The following is a 22,016-nucleotide window of genomic DNA, read 5'->3' on the forward strand; positions in this document are numbered from 1 at the left end:
ACAACTTACCCGGCTTTCTCCTCTGCCATTTCTTTCAACTACTGATGGTGTTGACTTCTTGTATGGCCTGGCAGGAGGGGCATGGGTATCCCACTCAATGGGCCATTCAGCAGGTCCCAAATTACAATAGCGACAGTTGGCTATTAGACTTCAGCAGCCATCACAGATATGTCAGGCCCTGTCTTCAGCCCATGCAATGCACAGATGTACATGCAGGCCATTTCTCAATACAGTTCGAGGGGAGGGGTGTGGCACTGATCTTCCCCACAGGACAGCCTAATGTAGACCATCCCTATCTTTGTCTTCCACTGGCAACTCAATGACACTGATGGGGCATGGTGTAAAATGGGATATCAATTGACAATGAGCCTGTCTCAGATAAGGCCAGAGATGAATGTCCTCTGAAGAAATGGGAACAACGATCAAATTTATCCAGCTGAACCCAAGGCACTGAGGAAAACTGTACTCCAAAACTACCAGCTTAGCACAGCAAGAGACAGCTGTTATCTCTGCTACTTGGGTGCAATTCTCCCCTTTTACTGAGATATGTTTAGCCTAATAAACAACTGGCAATTTACCAGGACGTGCAGTCATCATAATCTGGGCAAATCTCTGCTTGGTGGACTGGGTCAGCAACCTAGCAAAAACCTAGTATCAGCAAAATGGGGAGGAAAAACATGCCTGACCACTGTCCAGTCACAGGGAGGAATTTTACAGCCCCTCCCACTGCCAGGATCTTCCAGTCCCGCCAAGGTCAACGGACCTTTGAATGGCTCGCTGCATTTTACTGGCCAGGCCCCAACACGCCGGGTCAGTAATGTTCCACCCACAACAGAACAGACTAATGCCCCTAAAACACTGGCTGCAACAAGAGAAAGATCTCCCGGGGTCCAAGCACCCAATGTTTTCAGAGAGCAATTCTATTGCTCCCCATAAACATCACACCCAACTCCTTTATTTGCAAAGAAAGCAAGAAACAATTTTGTGACAATTACAACACAAAAACATCTTTCTCACAATATCAATATGTTTTTTTTCTGAATTAATTTCAATGCTGGAGTTTTATAAAATTAATTTGTCATTAGACAAATTCTCATGTGAAAGACAAAGAACATTAGCTACCGATGACGAGGCAATATGTCAGGGGCACAACATGTGATGACCACCACCCAAATATGAAGAAGACTGCAGCATGAAGAACGCATCATGTGAAAAACATGTGAAGGGTACAGTATATGAAGACACAAAATATGAAAAACATAAAGCATGAAGAACACAAGACATGTGGAATGCAAGGCAGACATTAAGCAGCATGGGACGAAGACAGCAAAACTCTTACAGTTCCGTACTTGTTACCTCTTTCAGATAGGTAACATAATAAACAGGGCATGTGTCTTTATTTTCAGAGGGGCCGGCCATGTACTTGGAATAGAGTCGGGCATTTGGGCAATCTGCTTCATACAAGCCACCACCACTGATGCTCGACACTCGACAGCCCATAGAGCACAAAGGAGGTGAATTAGCAGGATTGGGTGTCTGATCTGATGGGGCTGGATGTAAAGATGAGTTTAGTTAACTAAATATGCCGTGGACTAACCTTGTATCTCTTTAAGTAGAGAAGATGAAGAGGTGATCTAACTGAGGTGTATAGGGAGACAGCAGGAAAATGGAGTCAAGGACACAATCTCATCCGGGTAAAATGATTAAAGAAGTCGAAGGGGTAGATAGAACTATTTTCTCTGATGACAAAATCCAGAACAAGGGAACATAGCCTTATAGTTAGAACTGGGCTGTCTATAGGTGATATCAAGAAGCAGTTTTGCCAACAGAGGAAATCTGAAATTCTCTCCCATCACAAAAGGCTAGGTTGTCTGGAAATTTCAAAACTAAGACTGGCGAGATTTTTGTTTGATCAGGGTGTCAAGGGGTAATGAACCAAAATGGGAGCGCTGCAGACCAACCATGATCTAATTGATTGATACAACAGGCATGATGAGTTGAATGGCTTACTCTTGTTCTTACGTCATTGGCCGAGAGCACATCTTTATTGAGTACTGGGGAGCAAAGGACAATCACAAAACCCACCAAGTGGCATACAAGGGGTGGGGGAAGGGGTGGGGCACCCACTTCAGGACCTTGTGCTATATGTGAGAGCAGAGATGCTGACACTCAAAACACCCTCTGCACAGGCTTCTCCATCACCATGAGGCTCTTGCGGATCAGCTGTCCTGCAATGAGGTAGATCAAACCTAGTGGACAGGAGCCTAATTCATAAGACAGACTTGAGCAGTGATTCCTGCACATTTAACTTTCAGCAATTATTACTGGGAGGTCTGGTGGCGCAGTGGGTAGGGTCCCTGCCTCTGAGCCAGAAGCTCTGGGTACCCCAGGACTTGATGACCAAGGAAGGTGCATTCATAAGGTGGTCAAACAGGTCGAGTGTCAACATGCAAAATCCTTCCAACATGCCAATGGCTGACAGTACAAGCGGGAGAGACACTCCTGGTCAGCCACGCTTGATGTGGTGTGGCACCCTTCAAGCTATAAGCCTCTGGTGACAGGCTAGTGACCTGTTCCAGGAATAACTAGTTCTGGGATCAGACAAGAGTTTGCCTTTGTGCAGATGCAGGAAAGAGATTTGGAATTGGAATTATTACTGGAAGCTAAAAACAATGCAGGGCATGCGGGATATACGTAACAGATGGAGCAGCATCACAAAGGGGAAAAAAGCAAGGTGATGCTTGGAGTAGGATACTTCAACAAATAGGTTCCACCTGGATTGTTTAGTCTGCCATTTAAAAAAATGTTGATGCTGGCTTGACCTGCAGTGTATTTTCAGAGTTTACTCCAGATTACTCATCATTCTTATCAACTTCAAATTTGAAGTGGAGAATTCCAGTCTGGTGGAGAATTGAGAATATTCTTTACGTTCAGGCCAGGCAGGGCAGTCAGATGCACTTTGCGGCCTGCAGAGTGACCCGCTCAGAGAATTACATAATTCAAATCCGCGTGGGATTTTTCGGTGCTGTTCACAATTCTTGGTTGGTTTGAGGTGGGAGGAGTAAATGGAATAACCCATTGTTTTCTGCTGGGGGAAAGAGTGGAAGCTGCTCGATGTATCTTCCGTATCTGTTCATTGCTGTGGCCAACCTCCCTCACCCCCACAGTGTGAGGCCGGTTTGACTCTTTGAACAGCTGTTTTGTCATTTGGAATCTTAAATGGATGGAGCAGCCCGTGTGAAATGTGCCTCACATCATTTCTCTTCCATTCGTAGCACTTTATGTTCATCATCTATCAAAGACACTTCAGTTGCTATGAAATTTTGTGCCTAGTTTTCAATCCCATTCTAAAGACTGCTTTGTAGCTCTCCTGATGTTAATCCATCTCCCTCATCTTTTGGGTTTGGTATGCATTTCAATCACCATCTTGCGACACTGATCACCTTAGCTAACTTTAATTCAGTTCCCTTACAAGCTTAGCATCAATAACCCCTCCCAGACAAAACTGTGTAGCTCTACTGATGTTAATCCAGCTCCCTGATACTGTCCATCAGTAACCCCTCTCCCCCCAGCACCCTGTGTTACTGGCTGTATCTCTGCTGATGTTAATCCAGCTCCCTCACACTGTCACTCAATAACCCCTCTCCCCTAGCACCCTGTGTTACTGACTGTGTCTCTGCTGATGTTAATCCAGCTCCCTCACACTGTCACTCAATAACCCCTCTCCCCCAGCACCGTGTTACTGACTGTATCTGTCCAGCTCCTTCACACTGTCAGGTTTAGTAACTCACTCTTGTTATGCTGTTGCTGCTTATAATTACACTGAAATGTTGAATACAGCAGAGCAGCGTAAATGGATATCTTGGCCTCTGGGTTAAGATGTTTAGGATCAAGCCTGAGATCAGGTGTAATGCATGCTCTTGTCAGTTTAGATCTAGTTTGTCTCCTTTGTGGGAACCATGAATTGGATTCAATTTCAACTTATCTTTGGAGCAAGCAAGGAGATGGATTAAGGGTTTGTCCATTCCACTCTGCGCATTGGCTTTGAATCTCTGAGAAAGAGGCTGTTTAGCACAGGGCTAAATCGCTGGCTTTGAAAGCAGACCAAGGCAGGCCAACAGCACGGTTCAATTCCCGTAACAGCCTCTCCGAACAGGTGCCGGAATGTGGCGACTAGGGGCTTTTCACAGTAACTTCATTTGAAGCCTACTTGTGACAATAAGCGATTTTCATTTCATTTCAAAGGAATGATAATTCTTGATCGCTACTTGCTTTCTGAGAGTGAGCCTCCTTTATTGAGAGACGTGATTAGAAGAGCAAGAGAGAGACCTGTAGCTGGAATTTCCTGTGGCAGGATCCTCTGTTTCGCCGGCAGCGCACTCACGCCCGCGGATTTCCCGACGACGTGGGGGTGCACACAATGGGAACCCCATTGGCCGGCTGGCGGGATGGAGGATCCTGCTGCCGGCTGGGACGCACCGCACCATAAAATGGGTGCGGCTGGACGGAGAATCCTGCCCATGTTAGCAGCAATGAAAAGCAGGAATGAGTGAGGTGGAGAGACCATAAGGTTGATTGATGGCTGGAAGCTAAGGCCCTTGAATACTTCCTTGAGGGCAGAATCCATGCATATGCCTCAGTGAGCTCCATCACTCTGACCCTGCAGGCTAAAGAAAAAATTGTCTTGCATGCCTGTGCTCATATTCAAGCGTTCCAGCAGGAGTCACTTCAGGAAGGAGCAGGTTGTGCCTTTCTGCCACTGGTGTTGCCTTCTTGACTGGGGAGAAAAATCTCAAGCATCGATGGGAGGGGCAGAGGGCATTTGGTCACATGGCAGAATGGTATTCCAAAGACAACAAGCCTAACCTCGTGATGACTTGCAGAAAATATCACCTTCATCACCTCTAACATCTTGTGTTAAAACAAGTAAAACAAGTATCATTTTAAATTTTCTCATTTTGTGACACATGCCTTCCTTTTCTATCGTGAGTGGTCCCTGAGCATTTTCCTTTATTGAAATAAAAGTAATATTTTGGAACCAAGTGCAGACTTTGTAGATAGTTTCAGTCAGAATTTTCATGAAGGTTAATGCCAAATGGATGCAAGTTCTTGAAGTAACCGTGGTGACGGCAGAAGGCTTACATTAAGAGTCAATGCCAAATAAAACTCCAGCATCTCATTTCGTATTCCTACATTATAAACTACTAGAGGTGTTGGTCATGTACAGGCAATGGTTTTAGGCCAGAAGCAGACAGCCATTCACTGATGTTCTCATATTGATCATATGATCACCAACACATGTACGCTTAGTGCCTGTGGTCGCTTAGAATTAAACGTTGTTTGATTTTTCTCTCCCAGTGAAATCCTTTCAGATTTTGACTCCGCCAATATTTGGAGAGAGGACTGGCCAGTGGTAGGGTTCCTCTGTGGCCTCAGCCTCTTGTGTTTCTGGGACCTCTCCGAGCTGGGCCTAGAGTGAAAGAAAGAGACACAACACCGCAACAGGAAGTCCAGTTTCCCACAATGCAATTCAGATTTCCCACAATTCTGTAACTGGTCCTTCTCTCTTTGGGGGTCTCCATAGAATACCTGCAGTGCAGAAGGAGGCCATTCAGCCCATCGAGTTTTCACTGACCCTCTGAAAGAGCACCTTTCCTAGGCATACACCCCCGCCCTATCCCCATATTCTCACCTAACCTGCACATCTTTGACCATGCAGTTCTTGCATGTCTCAGCACCTTTCTGGTATGAACATTTGGCTGGGTTGGACTGGGCTGGTTTGCTCTAGTTATAACCAGTGGAATTGGTTCTGCATTTGGCTTAATATAAAGTCCTAAAAGTTGACAATCAACCACTCAGGAACATGTTATGTACCTCCCTGCACAATCATGAGACTTTAGTAAAGAGAGAGAAAAGAAAGTGTCTGAAGGGAAGAGTGAAGGTCAGTGTGGTAAACCACTTGTATTGCATTGCATTGTGTTGTTCATGCCTGGGCTTGTCCCTGCTGGCTCCGCCTGTGGCTCCTCCCCTCGGGCTCATGTATAAAGGTGGCTAGTCTCCACCTCTGATCCAGTTCAGGATCAGAGGCCAGGAGGCTTTCTGTTTAGTGTATTAAAGCCTCAGTTACGTTCACCACTCGTCATGTGTTAATTGATGGCATATTAATTTAGGACACTAAACATCTAATATGAATTCATCACTCAAGCCTGATTGCCTGGAGCTGGACCCACAGGCAGCCGACACCTCTGCAACTTTTGAGCACTGGCTAAGCTGTTTCGAAGCGTACCTCGCGTCCTTCACCGAAGACTTCACCGACCTCCAAAAGAAGCAGATCCTCCACGCACGGTGAGCCGCAAGTCTTTCTTCTCATCAGGGACCCCTCGTATACGGCGGCGATAATGCTGCTGAAGGGACACTATGTAAAGTCTGTGAACAAGGTGTACGCTAGGTACCTTCTTGTCACAAGACGACAACGCCCTGGGGAGTCACGAGCAGAATTCCTGCATGCCTTGCGGGTACTCTGCCGGAGCTGTGACTGCCAGACGGTATCGGCTACGCAACACGCGGAGCTGTTGATCAGGGACGCTTATGTCGCAGGCATAAAATCGAGCTACATCTGCCAGCGATTGCTAGAAGGGGGTACACTCGGCCTCCCAGAGACAGTGCAGCTCTCAAACTCGCTAGAGGTGGCCTACCAGAACATGGAGGCCTACACCTCCGACCGCGCGGCGACCTCGTGGGCGCCGCCAACATCTGACCCCAGTGCGGCGCAAGTCTGTGCCGCGCAGCAGCTCGCCAACGCCGGAAGCCCCAAGTGCTACTTTTGCGGCCAGGGTAATCATTCCCGACAACGCTGCCCTGCACGGAACGCGGCTTGCAACGGGTGTGGGAGGAAGGGCCACTTTGTGAAAGCCTGCCAGGCCCGATCTCTCCCTAAAGCTTCTAGGCCCAGCAGCGCTGCCTGTTGCCTACCGGGGCCGCCCCCAGCTGCCGCGCCACCCGCCAGGTGCGGCCCATGGGCACCGCCATCTTTGCCGCCATCATCGATTTCGGCCGCCATGTGCGACCCATGGGGGCCGCCATCTTGGGACCACACCGCAGCCTCCCGGGAGCCTTGCTCACCCAATCGTATGCTGGCGGCCTGTGGTGAATGTAAATACAGTTAATTCGCCAGTTATGTTCTATGTTATTAACCCTGTGGGTTTTATTTGTGGGCCATTGTATGGCTTCACCCACAGGGGGAGATGTTGGAGCATGTACGCGCTCCGCCCATGGCTCCGCCCCTTTGAAGGAGTATAAGAGTAGCTGGCCTGTGGGACTGCCCTCAGTATGTACCAGTCACAGGCAGGCAAAGTTGATAGTTAATTAAAACCACTGTTTTACTCTGACACGAGTCCTTGAGTGAATTGATGGGCGCATCACCGCCCCTACCTCCGACCGGCCTACCCATCACCTTCCGAAGCTCGCCTCCATCACGCTCAACCAGTCCCGGCTTCATCACCTCACAAAATCGACGATGACCGTCCGGATCAACGGGCACGAGATGGCCTGCCTTTTTGACTCCGGGAGCATAGACAGCTTCATACACCCAGATACAGTCAGGCGCTGCTCCCTCCCAATCTTATCCGCGACCCAGAAAATCTCTCTGGCTTCCGGATCACATGCAGTAGAAATCCGGGGGTATTGTGTCGCGACCCTTACTGTACAAGGCGTAGAGTACACTAATTTCAAACTCTACGTCCTTCCCCATCTCTGCGCCGTCCTATTACTGGGGCTCGACTTCCAGTGCCACCTCCAAAGCCTTACTTTACACCCCTCACCGTCTGTAGCCTCGTGACCCTTAACGTCGCCCCACCCTCACTCTTCGCAAATCTCACCCCAGACTATAAGCCCGTCGTTACTTGGAGCAGGGGATGCAGTGCCTGGGATAGGACCTTTATCAGGTCGGAGGTCCAGCGACTCCAACGAAAGGGGATCATTGAGGCTAGTAACAGCCCCTGGAGAGCCCAAGTGGTGTTCGTCAAGACTGGGGAGGAGCACCGGATGGTCATCGACTACAGTCAGACCATCAACCGATACACCCAGCTCAATGCGTACCCCCTCCTCCGCATATCTGACATGGTCAACCAGATTGCGCAGTATCGAGTCTTCTCCACAGTTGACTTGAGGTCCGCATGCCACCAGCTTCCTATCCGCCCGGAGGACCGTCAATACACTGCCTTCGAGGCAGATGGCCGCCTCTACCACTTCCTCAGGGTTCCCTTCGGCGTCACCAATGGGGTCTCAGTCTTTCAAAGAGAAATGGACTGAATGGTTGACCAGTACGGGCTGCGGGCCACGTTCCCGTACTTAGATAATGTTACCATCTGCAGCCATGCCCAGCAGGACCATGACGAAAACCTCCGGCACTTCCTCCACACCGCCAAACTCCTGAACCTCACTTACAATAAGGAAAAATGTGTTGTCCGCACAACCCGCCTAGCCATCCTTGGCTACGTTGTGGAAAACGGAGTCCTCAGGCCCGACCCCGACCGCATGCGCCCCCTCCTGGAACTCCCCCTCCCCCACTGCCCCAAGGCCCTGAAGAGATGCCTGGGGTTCTTCTCCTACTATGCCCAGTGGGTCCCCAATTATGCGGACAAGGCCCGTCCGCTTATTAAATCCACGATTTTTCCCCGGACGGCTGAGGCCCACCTGGCCTTCAACCGCATCAAGGCAGATATTACCAAAGCTGCGATGCACGCCGTGGGCGAGTCCATTCCGTTCCAGGTGGAGAGCGATGCGTCGGACTTTGCGCTGGCCGCTACCCTCAACCAGGCGGGCAGGCCCGTGGCTTTCTTCTCCCGTACCCTCCATGCCTCCGAAATTCGACACTCCTCCGTCGAAAAGGAAGCCCAAGCCATTGTCGAAGCTGTGCGATATTGGAGGCATTACCTGGCCGGCAGGTGATTCATTCTCCTCACTGACCAACGGTCGGTTGCCTTCATGTTCAATAACACACAGCGGGGCAAGATCAAGAATGACAAGATTCTGAGGTGGAGGAACGAGCTCACCACCTACAATTACGATACCTTGTATCGACCTGGGAAGCTCAATGAGCCCCCAGGTGCCCTATCCCGCGGTACTTGTGCCAGCGCACAAGTTGCCCGACTCCGGGCCCTCCACAATGACCTCTGTCACCCGGGAATCACCCGTTTTTTTTCACTTTATCAAGGCTCGCAACCTGCCTTACTCCATTGAGGGGGTCAGGACTGTGACCAGGGACTGCCAGGTCTGCGCGGAGTGCAAAGCGCACTTCTTTTGGCCAGACAGAGCGCACCTGGTAAAGGCCTCGCGCCCCTTTGAGCGCCTCAGCGTCGATTTCAAAGGGCCCCTCCCATCCACTGATCGTAACGTGTACTTCCTCAACATTGTTGACAAGTACTCAAGATTCCCCTTTGCCGACTTCCGGGTGCGGTGATGACCAGCTAAGTCGCACGTTTCGGCAGCTCCCGTTGGAATGGACTTTTGGGCTCTTGATGAGAGCCCCAACGGCAATTTTAAACGGCCAAAATCACTGTGCGGTGAAATAGAAGGGAATCCCCCCGGATATTGATGGAAAAAGGAGAGGATAGCGGCAGGATTGCAGTGGATCCTTCGGAGCAGCGGCAAGGAAGGGAAGCTCGAAGCAAGATGGCGTCGGAAGGTGGCCGTTCAATATGGGGCCCGGAGCAACAAGAGTTCCTGCGGCGCTGCCCAGGGGGGAGTGGGGGGGGGGGCTCAGGTGGGTCCTCAGGGGTGTTTTTGTAAAGATATTGGTACTTGGTTATGTATATTTGGGAGAGCTATTATTTTTGTTATGGCAGTTGCCATTTAGTTTATATATTATTTATTTATTTGTTAAAATACGGTCACGGTTATTTATATTGTTTTGCTGTTGTAAAAAGGGGAAAAACCTTTGTACTGTTTTGTTTGGCCGAAAAAGTTGAATAAAATATATATATTTTTAAAAGATTCCCCTTTGCCATTCCGTGCCCTGACATGACCTCTGCCACCTTCATCAAGGCCCTGCACAGTCTTTTCACCTTGTTCGGGTTCCCCACCTACATCCATAGCGATCGGGGTTCCTCCTTCATGAGCGACGAGTTGCGTCAGTTCCTGCTCAGCAAGGGCATCGCCTCCAGCAGGACGACCAGCTACAACCCCCGGGGCAACGGACAGGTGGAGAGGGAGAATGCGACGGTCTGGAAGGCCGTCCTCCTGGCCCTACGGTCTAGAGGTCTCCCAGTCTCCCGCTGGCAGGAGGTCCTCCCCGATGCGCTCCACTCCATCCGGTCGCTCCTGTGCACTGCCACCAACGAGACTCCTCACGAACGTATGTTTCCCTTCCCCAGGAAGTCCACCTCCGGGGTCTCGCTCCCGTCCTGGCTGACAGTCCCAGGGCCCGTCCTCCTCCGGAAGCATGCGAGGAGCCATAAATCATATCCCCCTCGTCGAGAAGGTCCTGCCCCTCCATGCCAATCCACAATATGCCTACGTGGCACATCAGGACGGGCGGCAGGACACAGTCTCCCTCCGGGATTTGGCACCTGCAGGTTCCCTAGCGACCATCACCACCACCCCCGACCCTACACCATCTTCCCCCACCTCTACCCAGCTACCTCAAGAACTGGCACCCGCAGGCCCACCGGCGACCATCACCACCACCCCCTCCACCGACTCAACAACTGGGTGAAGAAGAGGACAACACGCTCACGGCTGCGCAGGTCTCGACACCGGTGCCCACACCACAGCTGGGACTGAGGCGATCACGGCGGAAGGTCAAGGCCCCCAACAGACTTGATCTTTAAGCCCACTTCACCCCCGCTGGACTCTTTTTTTCAAACATGGGGTGGATGTGGTAAACCACTGTATTGTATTGTATTGTGTTGTATTGTTACATGCCTGGGCTTCTCCCGGCTGGCTCCGCCTGTGGCTCCTCCCCCCAGGCTCATGTATAAAGGTGGCTGGTCTCTGCCTCCGATCCAGTTCAGGATCAGAGGCCAGGAGGCTTTCTGTTTAGTGTATTAAAGCCTCAGTTACGTTCACTACTCGTCGTGTGTTCATTGATGGCATATCAATCAGAATGCCTTCAAAGTTGATGGGGCTGATGAGGAAGGGTGGGCATGAAACATAGGCAAGTGTGATGCCAATCACAAAACTGTTAGCAAGTTCATCTGAAATTTTAATCAGCCATTTTAACTCTTTCAGGTTAACACCATCCGCATTTCACACATTGAAATGCCATAGCATACAAGGCTATGGAACAGGTGCTGGAAAATGGGGTTAGAATGGATAGCTGCTTGATGGCCAGTGCAGACACGATGGGCCGAGGGCCCTCTTTTTGCGCTGTAAAACCATGACCTCCGTTTAACGTCTCCCTTGGAAGAAGGCACCTGCGACAGTGCAGAGCACCCTCAGTACTGCACTAAAGTGTCAGCCTAGACTAAGTACTCAAATCTCTGGGGTGATGTTTGAACCCACAATCTTCAGAGGTGCGAGTGTTATCACTGAGCCAAGGGAAAACCTTGGCCAAAGGGCCAAACATAAAACAACAGCAAACGACTTACCAACCAGCTGTAACTATTTGGGACCATTACATTCAGCAAAATAAAAAGGATTGGCCACTTACCCCTGGGGGGTAGCAATGTTCACACAGGATCTGAGCCTTTGTATCCATTTTCTGTTTGTGATCAGCTTCAGGTTTTACAGAATAATATTGTCATGACAACGCAAAGGGGTTTTTCTTTATGCTGAACGGTCAGGGTATTCATGCTGAGAATGAATTACTTTGATATTTTTGCACCAAGCACTAACATCCAGCATCTCCAGGTCAGATATAGCATGGATTAAATATGGGATAAAGCCCCCTCTTCACTGGCCCACAAACACTCCCAGGTTAGGTGCTGCAGATGCTGTATGTAAGTTCAAGCTCACACTACACCACCCACTATCTGGACAATGATACCTCTCCCCTCTCGTTACTCTCTTCCAGAATCACTTAACCTTTGACCCTCAGACGCCACCCTGACTTCCTGTTATGATGTTATGAATAGAGAACTTAACAGTGCTCCCCCACCCCCAGCCCTTTCTGTTTTCTTCAACAAGAAAAAGATCATTCTGGTTGCTCTCTAAACATTCCCTCCCCCCTCCCCCACCCCGAAACGTAACTTACAGGGGTGACATTAGTAAAATTGTAATGATGTTTGGGGGCGGGTGAATCTTTCCAATTGGGTGGCTTGCAAGATGCCTGAACTTGGAAAGGCCAACATTTGAATGCACTGAAAGGTCCCAGTATGATCGGCTCTGTTCTTCAACGTCACCTGCAGTTCACAGCTCTGGATTCCCAAGACAGGTGCCCACTATGAGTGGGCCAATTTTAGATTGGCTGCACTGGTCAAATTCTGAGCATGCTCAATTGTTCAGGCTTGACCATGGCAGTGCCACAGATATAAAGGTATAGTATTGCTCTTAAAGGCCTGTGTGTGGGTTCACCATAATTCGCCCATGCCCCTGTCCCCACCGGGATAGTAAATGTCTGAGTCCCTCAAATTTACACTGCAATCAACCTTAGAACTCTTAAGCAGAAAGGCTCCATATTTTAAGATACAGATTATTTTTGTTTCTTCTTATCCTCATACCATCCCACTGCCTATCTTAGATAGCCCCAGGTTACAGACCGCTCCATGATCACTATAAAGGCCACTTCGTGTTAGTGCTAAGGAAGCATGTTCACGGAGCTCAGTCAATTGCCTCCCTCTCTCAAAAATGGTCACTATTTTGAATCTCTGACCCTCACATTCTGGCCAAGCTCTTAAGAAAGTTTTCAGTCACTCATCTTTGAGCTTCTCTGTACCAATCATGTCCCTCACATCGTGTTCCATGATTACAAAGTTCTTGAGTCTACTTCAAAGCAATCAATCAGCGTTTGACCCAAAGAGCTGACCTGGAACTTAATTTAAGCAGAAAGCAATGCACTCTTGATTATTAACTGGCTTATCATTCTGAAAGGAAGAGAGGGACAGTGAAATAAGGGAAAAGAGGGATACGTGGGTCCAAGGGAGTGTGAGATGGGGGGGAGGCAATGAGCTGGAGAGAAAGGGGGAAAGAGAAAAGCAGAAGAAGTGAAGGAGAGGGAGAAGAATGGAGTGAAGGAGAGGGAGGAGAATGCAGTGAAGGAGAGGGAGGAGAATGCAGTGACGGAGACGGAGAATGAAGTGAAGGAGAGGGAGGAGAATGAAGTTAAGAGGGAGGAGAAAGAAGAGGAGAGGGAGGAGATGGAGTTGGGTGTTGAAGGTTGATGAAGGGAAAGGAAGAGAAGAGAGCAAGGGTGATGGCAGGAAGAGGTGATAGAGGGGAAATAAATTTTTTGGGAAAGTCTTGCATTTATGTAGTGCCTCATTCCTTCTCTTGGTGACATTCTAAAGCAGACATAAACTTACTTTGAATTCCACCTGGGTGTCATATGAGGAACGGTTGTGGACTCTGGGTCTGTACTCGTTGGAGTTTAGAAGGATGAGGGGGGATCTTATTGAAACGTACAGGATACTGCAAGGCCTGGATAGAATGGACGTCGAGAGGATGTATCCACTTGTAGGGAAAACTAGAACCAAGGACACAATCTCAGACTAAAGGAATGATCCTTTAAAACAGAGATGAGGAGGAATTTCTTCAGCCAGAGGGTGGTGTATCTGTGGAACTCTTTGCCGCAGAAGGATGTGGAGGCCAAATCATTGAGTGTTTTTAAGACAGAGATAAATAGGTTCTTGATTAATAAGGGATCAGGGGTTATGGGAGAAGGCAGGAGAATGGGGATGAGAAAATATCAGCCATGATTGAATGGCGGAGCAGACTCGATGGGCTGAGTGGCCTAATTCTGTTCCTATGTCTAATGGCCTTATGATCGGGTAGATTCCTCCAGTGTTGATAATACTGATTACCTCCCAGGCAGTGAAATTGAAAGTAAAGTGTCTTCTGTAGTAACTGTTGCCATGCAGATACCTGAAATTGATCATCTCAAAGTCAGCAACTGATCAGGATTATGCACTCAGGCCTTTTATTGTCTCCCCAGAACCTGCAACTTTTAATGCAAAATCCAGCCGGCCTACAATGTTTGAAAAACTCACCATTACTGTCAAGTCCTGAAACAAACCGTGCTTTGCAAAAGTCTCACTCTGTTTGAGCTTAATTTCCACCTCAAACATTGACTTGTCTCACAAGTCTAACCTGTTGTGCATTTACAGAGCACTTGTTTGCTCTGTTTCAGAGGTCAGGTACTGCACTCTCAGCACAGTCAGCTTTTCTGGGGTCAGCAATGATCTGGCCACTACAATTAATTGAGATAATTTCACAAGCAGCACCTTCCTTATTTCCCCCTATCCAACCCCCTCAGACTCATATTTGGCTTCCCCAAATAAGTCTCAAGTCAACTGCATGCACAACAATGATTCTCTCCACCTTTGGCCTCCGACACTAATCCAGCCAAGCTCAATGAACAGCGTCTCATCTTTCTCCTGGGTACCCTGAACTACTTTACGTGGAACTCTGAGCTCAAGACATCACCTGGCAGTTAGTTCCTGCCATTCACCATTCTCTTGAGCTGCCCATTATACCTTTCCTCTATTTTCAAATTTCTCTCCAGGCTACCGAACCCCATGGCTATCTCCTTGGAGACAGTAATTAGCACAGCTCATTTCATTTACATCCTCCTTGTTGCGAAATGCACAGCACAAGAGGCTGTTCAGTCCATTACTATCCCTGGCTCGATCTGCTATTAAACAACTACAGATTTCCTACAGCGCAGGAAGAGGCCATTCGGTCCATCAAGTCTGCACTGACCCTCTGAAAGAGCACCTTACCCAGGCCCATTCCCCTGCCCTACCTCCGTAACCCCACCTAACCTGCACAACCCGTTAGCTGCTCTCCCCATCTCCTCAGTCAGTTTGGTCAAACCTGCAATGGGATTCTCCACCCCTTGCACAACCCCTGATAATACCATCTCTCAGTTTTAAACTCTCGTTCTACTTTTCAGTAAAGACTTGCCAGGGTCGAATTTGTGAATGAGAGTCAGTGGACGGGAGGCTTGAGGTAAGCGCTGCCCAGTGAGAGTTTGTGGCTGCACCAATCTATAATTTACTCCCGTTTTGACAGACGAATCTGCTAAATCTCTGTGCATTTTCCCCTCCTCTTCCCATTCAGCATTTCCAATTCGTTTTGTTTTATTTCTGCTATTTTCCTCTACTGGGTTTACATTTTGAAAGGGCTAGAAAAGGCTTTGATGACAGGCCGATAAGGAGGAATACTGTCCCTTTGAACAAAGGAAATATCACAATCTTGCAATAAAGACATTGTAAAAGGAGCACAAATATCATCGGAGAGCACAGCAGGTTAACAGGCACGGGACACCAACAGGACTGTAAATAAAACCAAAACAAGTGATACCAGTGAGTGAAACAAAAGAAAGGACTGGACATAAACTGGAGAGAGAGAGCGAGAAAGAGAGAGTGAAAGAAAAGTTCACTGTGTACCTATTGTCATTTCCGTGTGTTATGCTTTTAGTGAAGACAACCCAGAGACAAACACAAAAGGGGGAAAAAAAGAAAAAAAATGTCAGAAGTTTAGTCCTCAGGATGTTAGATGCCATGTCAGTAATGCCGACTTAAGCAACAGAGAGGAGTGAGGTGGTGGTGGAGGAATAGAGGGAAATGGGGTGGGGGCAAAATTCGACCCTCCACCACATTAGACTGCCAACGAGCATTAGCGTGCAGTTTCCTCGGAGAGGAGTAGAAATTCTGCAAAGACCTGAACTGTGAATTGTTTGGGGCCTGGGACACACTGTTGCTGCATTGCTGAGTCACCGGATAAACCTGAAGAAGTCCAGTGACTGTAAACACGTTGCAATCTGTTTCAATCACCAATGGGTAACAGTGCTCCGCTGAGCGTGGTTTAATCCACCAGGCCATTCCTGGTTGCACAATGAGTCAGTCACCGTTACACTGTGTCGTCAAACAAGTGAGTATCCTTACCCAGGTGAAGAAGTAGCAACTTGATGCTGTCGCATATTGCATAACCGTAGCCAGCAACTCCACGTAGCTACACCTTCCAAACAAACAGTAACTCTATACAATTAGGTAGTAAGTAATCCTTACCCTGCTGAGTAAATAGGAACACTGGACATTTACACAGTATGTAACCTCACCTTGCTGATTATTCCAGGTATCCAGAATTGAAGTCAGGAGGAAATGTTCACAAAATTGGTTTTGTTTGCAAGACGAAACAATGAGCTTTCAAAGTAGCTAAAACGAGGTGAAGTTTTCCAAATTGCAAAGTGGTCTAGGATATTGTTCCCTATAAGCAAAATGCTTCAAATACCAGGACACAGAAATTAAAAACAGGAGGTTAGGAGTAGAAAGGGAAGTCAATGGGCAGCGTTTCCTGGTCTCATCCGTCCCAAGACTGGAAATTTCTGCTCGAGGTCAAGGGACCTTATAATGGTCAGTCAAATTATCCATCCCTCCCGTGATGAATCCCACGACGGGCGGGACTGGAACATCTATCCCAATGTTTTTCCACAAAAAGTAATAGAATTGAGAAACACTTGGAGGCTTATGAGGCAAACGGTATTAATGGGGTCAATAGGCAACAATATATGTATTTCAGGAGAGAAAGATTTTGGCAGATATGGCAAGGTGTGATCTCAGAAAAATGAACTGGCTTGTTTGAGCTAATGGTCATTTTCTGTTTTTAAGACTCATATGCTGAGCAGTAGGTCCATGCACAGTAAGTAATCTTTGCACAGCTGAATAAACAGAGGCTCCATATAGTCATAGTGAGTAAATCCCTGCCCTAATGATAAACAGCGTCACTAGTCAGATGTAATCAGAAACTCTTACCCTGCTTGAATTAACAGAACTTGCATAGATAGAGTGGGAGACCCTTATCCTGCTGAAAGGCATTATGATCACTGAATACCCTACCATCAACATTCTGGGGGTTACCATTGACCAGGAGCAAAACTGGTCCAGTCATATAAATACAGTGGCTACAAGAGCAGCTCTGAGGCTGGGAATTTTGTGGAAAATAACTCGCCTCCTCACTCCTCAAAACCTGTCCAACATCGACAAGGCACAAGTCAGGAGTGCAATGGAATACTCTCCACTTGCCTAAAGGAGTACAGCTCCCTACAACACTCATGAAGCTCAACACAATACAGGAAAATGCAGCTCACGTGGCAGCAGTGTGTACCATCTACAAGATGCACTGCAGCAACTCACAAAGGCTCCTCCGACAGCACCTTCCAAACGTCTACCATCTAAAAGGAGAAAGGCAGCAGATGCACGCGAACACCACCATCTGCAAGTTCTCCTCCAAGCCACACACCATCCTGACTTAGAACTATAATGCCATTCCTTCACTGTCATTGGGTCAAAATCATGAAATTCCCTCCCTATTAGCACAGTAGGTGTACCTACACCACATGGACTGCAGTGGTTCATGAAAGCAGCTCACCACTACCTTCTCAAGGGCAATTAGCTATGGACAATAAATGCTGGACTAGCCAATGATGTCCACATCCTGTGAGAGGATAAACAAATAAAGATTAATCGGAACTTTGCTCGGATACAGAGCCTTACCCCAGCAAATTAAGAGGAACGCCACACAGACACAATGGATAAACCCTACCCTGCTGAACTAACAGGCACTCTATATAGATACAGTGAGAACAGCAACTCCACAGGTACAGTGAGAAACCCATACCCTGCTGAATTAACAGGAACTCCACACAGGTACAGTGAGAAACCCTTACCCTGCTGAATTAACAGGAACTCTGCACAGTTTAGGCGAGAAACCTTTACCCGAATTAATGTGAGCTATGCAGATAGAGTGGAACCCTGCTGAATTAACAGGAACTCCATAGAGGTGCAGTGATAAACCCTTATCCTGCCGAATTAACAGGAACTCCATACAGATAGTGATAAACCCTTACCCTGCTGAATTATCATGAACGCCACACAGATAGTGAGAAACCCTTATCCTGCTGAATTAACAGGAACACCACACAGATAGTGAGAAACCCTTACTCTGCTGAATTAACAGGAACACCACACAGATAGTGAGAAACCCTTATCCTGCTGAATTAACAGGAACACCACACAGATAGTGATAAACCCTTATCCTGCTGAATTAACAGGAACTCCACTCAGATAGTGATGAATCCAAATACTGCTGAATTAACAGGAACACCACACAGACAGTGAGAAACCCTTATACTGCTGAATTAACAGGAACACCACACAGACAGTGAGAAACCCTTATACTGCTGAATTAACAGGAACACCACACAGATAGTGAGAAAGCCTTACCCTGCTGAATTAACAGGAACGCCACACAGATAGTGATAAACCCTTACCCTGCTGAATTAACAGGAACACCACACAGACAGAGAGAAACCCTTATACTGCTGAATTAACAGGAACACCACACAGACAGTGAGAAACACATACCCTGCTAAATTAACAGCAACCCACACAGATAGTGAGAAACCCTTACCCTGCTGAATTAACAGCAACCGACACAGATAGTGATAAACCCTTACCCTGCTGAATTAACAGGAACGCCACACAGATAGTGAGAAACCCTTAACCTGCTGAATTAACAGGAACTCCACACAGATAGTGATAAACCCTTACCCTGCTGAATTAACAGGAACACCACACAGACAGTGAGAAACCCTTATACTGCTGAATTAACAGGAACACCACACAGATAGTGAGAAAACCTTACCCTGCTGAATTAACAGGAACACCACACAGACAGTGAGAAATCCTTACGCTGCTGAATTAACAGGAACGCCACACAGATAGTGAGAAACCATTACCCTGCTGAATTAACAGGAACTCCACTCAGATAGTGAGAAACCCTGACTATGCTGAATTAACAGGAACGCCACAGAGATAGTGAGAAACCCTTACCCTGCTGAATTAACAAGAACGCCACACAGATAGTGAGAAGCCCTTACCCTGCTGAATTAACAGGAACACCACACAGACAGTGATAAACCCTTATCCTGCTGAATTAACAGGAACGCCACAGAGATAGTGAGAAACCCTTACCCTGCTGAATTAACAGGAACGCCACAGAGATAGTGAGAAACCCTTACCCTGCTGAATTAACAGGAACGCCACACAGATAGTGAGAAACCCTTATCCTGCTGAATTAACAGCAACCCACACAAATATTTAGAAACCCTTACCCTGCTGAATTAGCAGCAACCCACACAGATAGTGAGAAACCCTTAGCCTGCTGAATTAACAGGAACTCCACACAGAAAGTGAGAAAACCTTTCCCTGCTGAATTAACAGTAACTCCATACAGATAGTGATAAAGCCTTACCCTGCTGAATTAACAGGAACGCCACAGATAGTGATAAAGCCTTACCCTGCTGAATTAACAGGAACGCCACACAGATAGTGAGAAACTGTTACCCTGCTGAATTAACAGGAACACCACAGAGATAGTGAGAAACCCTTACCCTGCTGAATTGACAGGAACACCACACAGATAGTGAGAAACCCTTACCCTGCTGAATTAACAGGAACGCCACACAGACAGTGAGAAACCCTTACCCTGCTGAATTAACAGGAACACCACACAGATAGTGAGAAACCCTTACCCTGCTGAATTAACAGGAACACCACACAGATAGTGAGAAACCCTTACCCTGCTGAATTAGCAGCAACACCACACAGATAGTGAGAAACACTTATCCTGCTGAATTAACAGGAACACCACAGAGATAGTGACACACCCTTACCCTGCTGAATTAACAGGAACGCCACAGAGATAGTGAGAAACCCTTACCCTGCTGAATTAACAGGAACGCCACACAGATAGTGAGAAACCCTTACCCTGCTGAATTAACAGGAACGCCACAGAGATAGTGAGAAACCCTTACCCTGCTGAATTAACAGGAACGCCACACAGATAGTGAGAAACCCTTACCCTGCTGAATTAACAGGAACGCCACACAGATAGTGAGAAACCCTTACCCTGCTGAATTAACAGGAACGCCACACAGATAGTGAGAAACCCTTACCCTGCTGAATTAACAGCAACCCACACAGATAGTGATAAACCCTTACCCTGCTGAATTAACAGCAACCCACACAGATAGTGAGAAACCCTTACCCTGCTGAATTAACAGGAACGCCACACAGATAGTGAGAAACCCTTACCCTGCTGAATTAACAGGAACGCCACACAGATTGTGAGAAAGCCTTACCCTGCTGAATTAACAGCAACCCACACAGATAGTGAGAAACCCTTACCCTGCTGAATTAACAGGAACGCCACACAGATAGTGATAAACCCTTACCCTGCTGAATTAACAGGAACGCCACACAGATAGTGAGAAACCCTTACCCTGCTGAATTAACAGGAACACCACACAGACAGTGAGAAACCCTTATACTGCTGAATTAACAGGAACGCCACACAGACAGTGAGAAACCCTTACCCTGCTGAATTAACAGCAACCCACACAGATAGTGAGAAACCCTTACTCTGCTGAATTAACAGGAACGCCACACAGACAGTGAGAAACCCTTACCCTGCTGAAATAACAGGAACACCAGAGATAGTGAGAAACCCTTACCCTGCTGAATTAACAGCAACCCACACAGATAGTGAGAAACCCTTACCCTGCTGAATTAACAGGAACACCACAGAGATAGTGAGAAACCCTTATCCTGCTGAATTAACAGGAACACCACACAGATAGTGAGAAACCCTTACCCTGCTGAATGAACAGCAACCCACACAGATAGTGAGAAACCCTTACCCTGCTGAAATAACAGGAACGCCACAGAGATAGTGAGAAACCGTTACTCTGCTGAATTAACAGCAACCCACACAGATAGTGAGAAACCCTTACCCTGCTGAATTAACAGGAACGCCATACAGATAGTGAGAAACCCTTATTCTGCTGAATTAACAGGAACGCCATACAGATAGTGAGAAACCCTTATTCTGCTGAATTAACAGGAACACCACACAGATAGTGAGAAACCCTTACCCTGCTGAATTAACAGGAACGCCACACAGACAGTGAGAAACCCTTACCCTGCTGAATTAACAGGAACACCACAGAGATAATGAGAAACCCTTGACCTGCTGAATTAACAGCAACCCACACAGATAGTGAGAAACCCTTACCCTGCTGAATTAACAGGTACGCCACACAGATAGTGAGAAACCCTTACCCTGCTGAATTAACAGGAACGCCACAGAGATAGTGAGAAACCCTTACCCTGCTGAATTAACAGGAACTCCACACAGATAGTGAGAAACCCTTACCCTGCTGAATTACCAGCAACCCACACAGATAGTGAGAAACCCTTACCCTGCTGAATTAACAGGAACGCCACACAGACAGTGAGAAACCCTTACCCTGCTGAATTAACAGGAACACCACAGAGATAATGAGAAACCCTTGACCTGCTGAATTAACAGCAACCCACACAGATAGTGAGAAACACTTACCCTGCTGAATTAACAGGTACGCCACACAGATAGTGAGAAACCCTTACCCTGCTGAATTAACAGGAACGCCACAGAGATAGTGAGAAACCCTTACCCTGCTAAATTAACAGGTACGCCACACAGATAGTGAGAAACCCTTACCCTGCTGAATTAACAGGAACGCCACAGAGATAGTGAGAAACCCTTACCCTGCTGAATGAACAGGAGCGCCACACAGATAGTGAGAAACCCTTATCCTGCTGAATTAACAGCAACCCACACAGATAGTGAGAAACCCTTACCCTGCTGAATTAACAGGAACGCCACACAGATAGTGAGAAACCCTTACCCTGCTGAATTAACAGGAACGCCACAGAGATAGTGAGAAACCCTTACCCTGCTGAATTAACAGGAACGCCACACAGATAGTGAGAAACCCTTATCCTGCTGAATTAACAGCAACCCACAGAGATAGTGAG

At 47.6% G+C, this 22,016-nt stretch overlaps 1 protein-coding gene across 32 annotated transcripts in view; it reads right to left on the minus strand.

Moving 5' to 3' along the window:
• The window catches only part of kif1aa (kinesin family member 1Aa), a 511,250-nt gene that overhangs the window by 71,474 nt on the left and 417,760 nt on the right, over window positions 1–22,016 (minus strand). For 19 of the 32 annotated variants that reach the window (XM_072474806.1, XM_072474796.1, XM_072474791.1 and 16 more), the window contains one exon: window positions 15,546–15,569. The exons of the other annotated variants lie outside the window; for them this stretch is intronic. In XM_072474806.1, coding sequence (XP_072330907.1) covers window positions 15,546–15,569 — 24 coding nt within the window. The remainder of the gene's footprint in view (window positions 1–15,545; window positions 15,570–22,016) is intronic. 32 annotated transcript variants of the gene reach the window in all.

This window comes from Scyliorhinus torazame, chromosome 14 (assembly GCF_047496885.1).
Source record: "Scyliorhinus torazame isolate Kashiwa2021f chromosome 14, sScyTor2.1, whole genome shotgun sequence".
Taxonomy (NCBI): domain Eukaryota; kingdom Metazoa; phylum Chordata; class Chondrichthyes; order Carcharhiniformes; family Scyliorhinidae; genus Scyliorhinus; species Scyliorhinus torazame.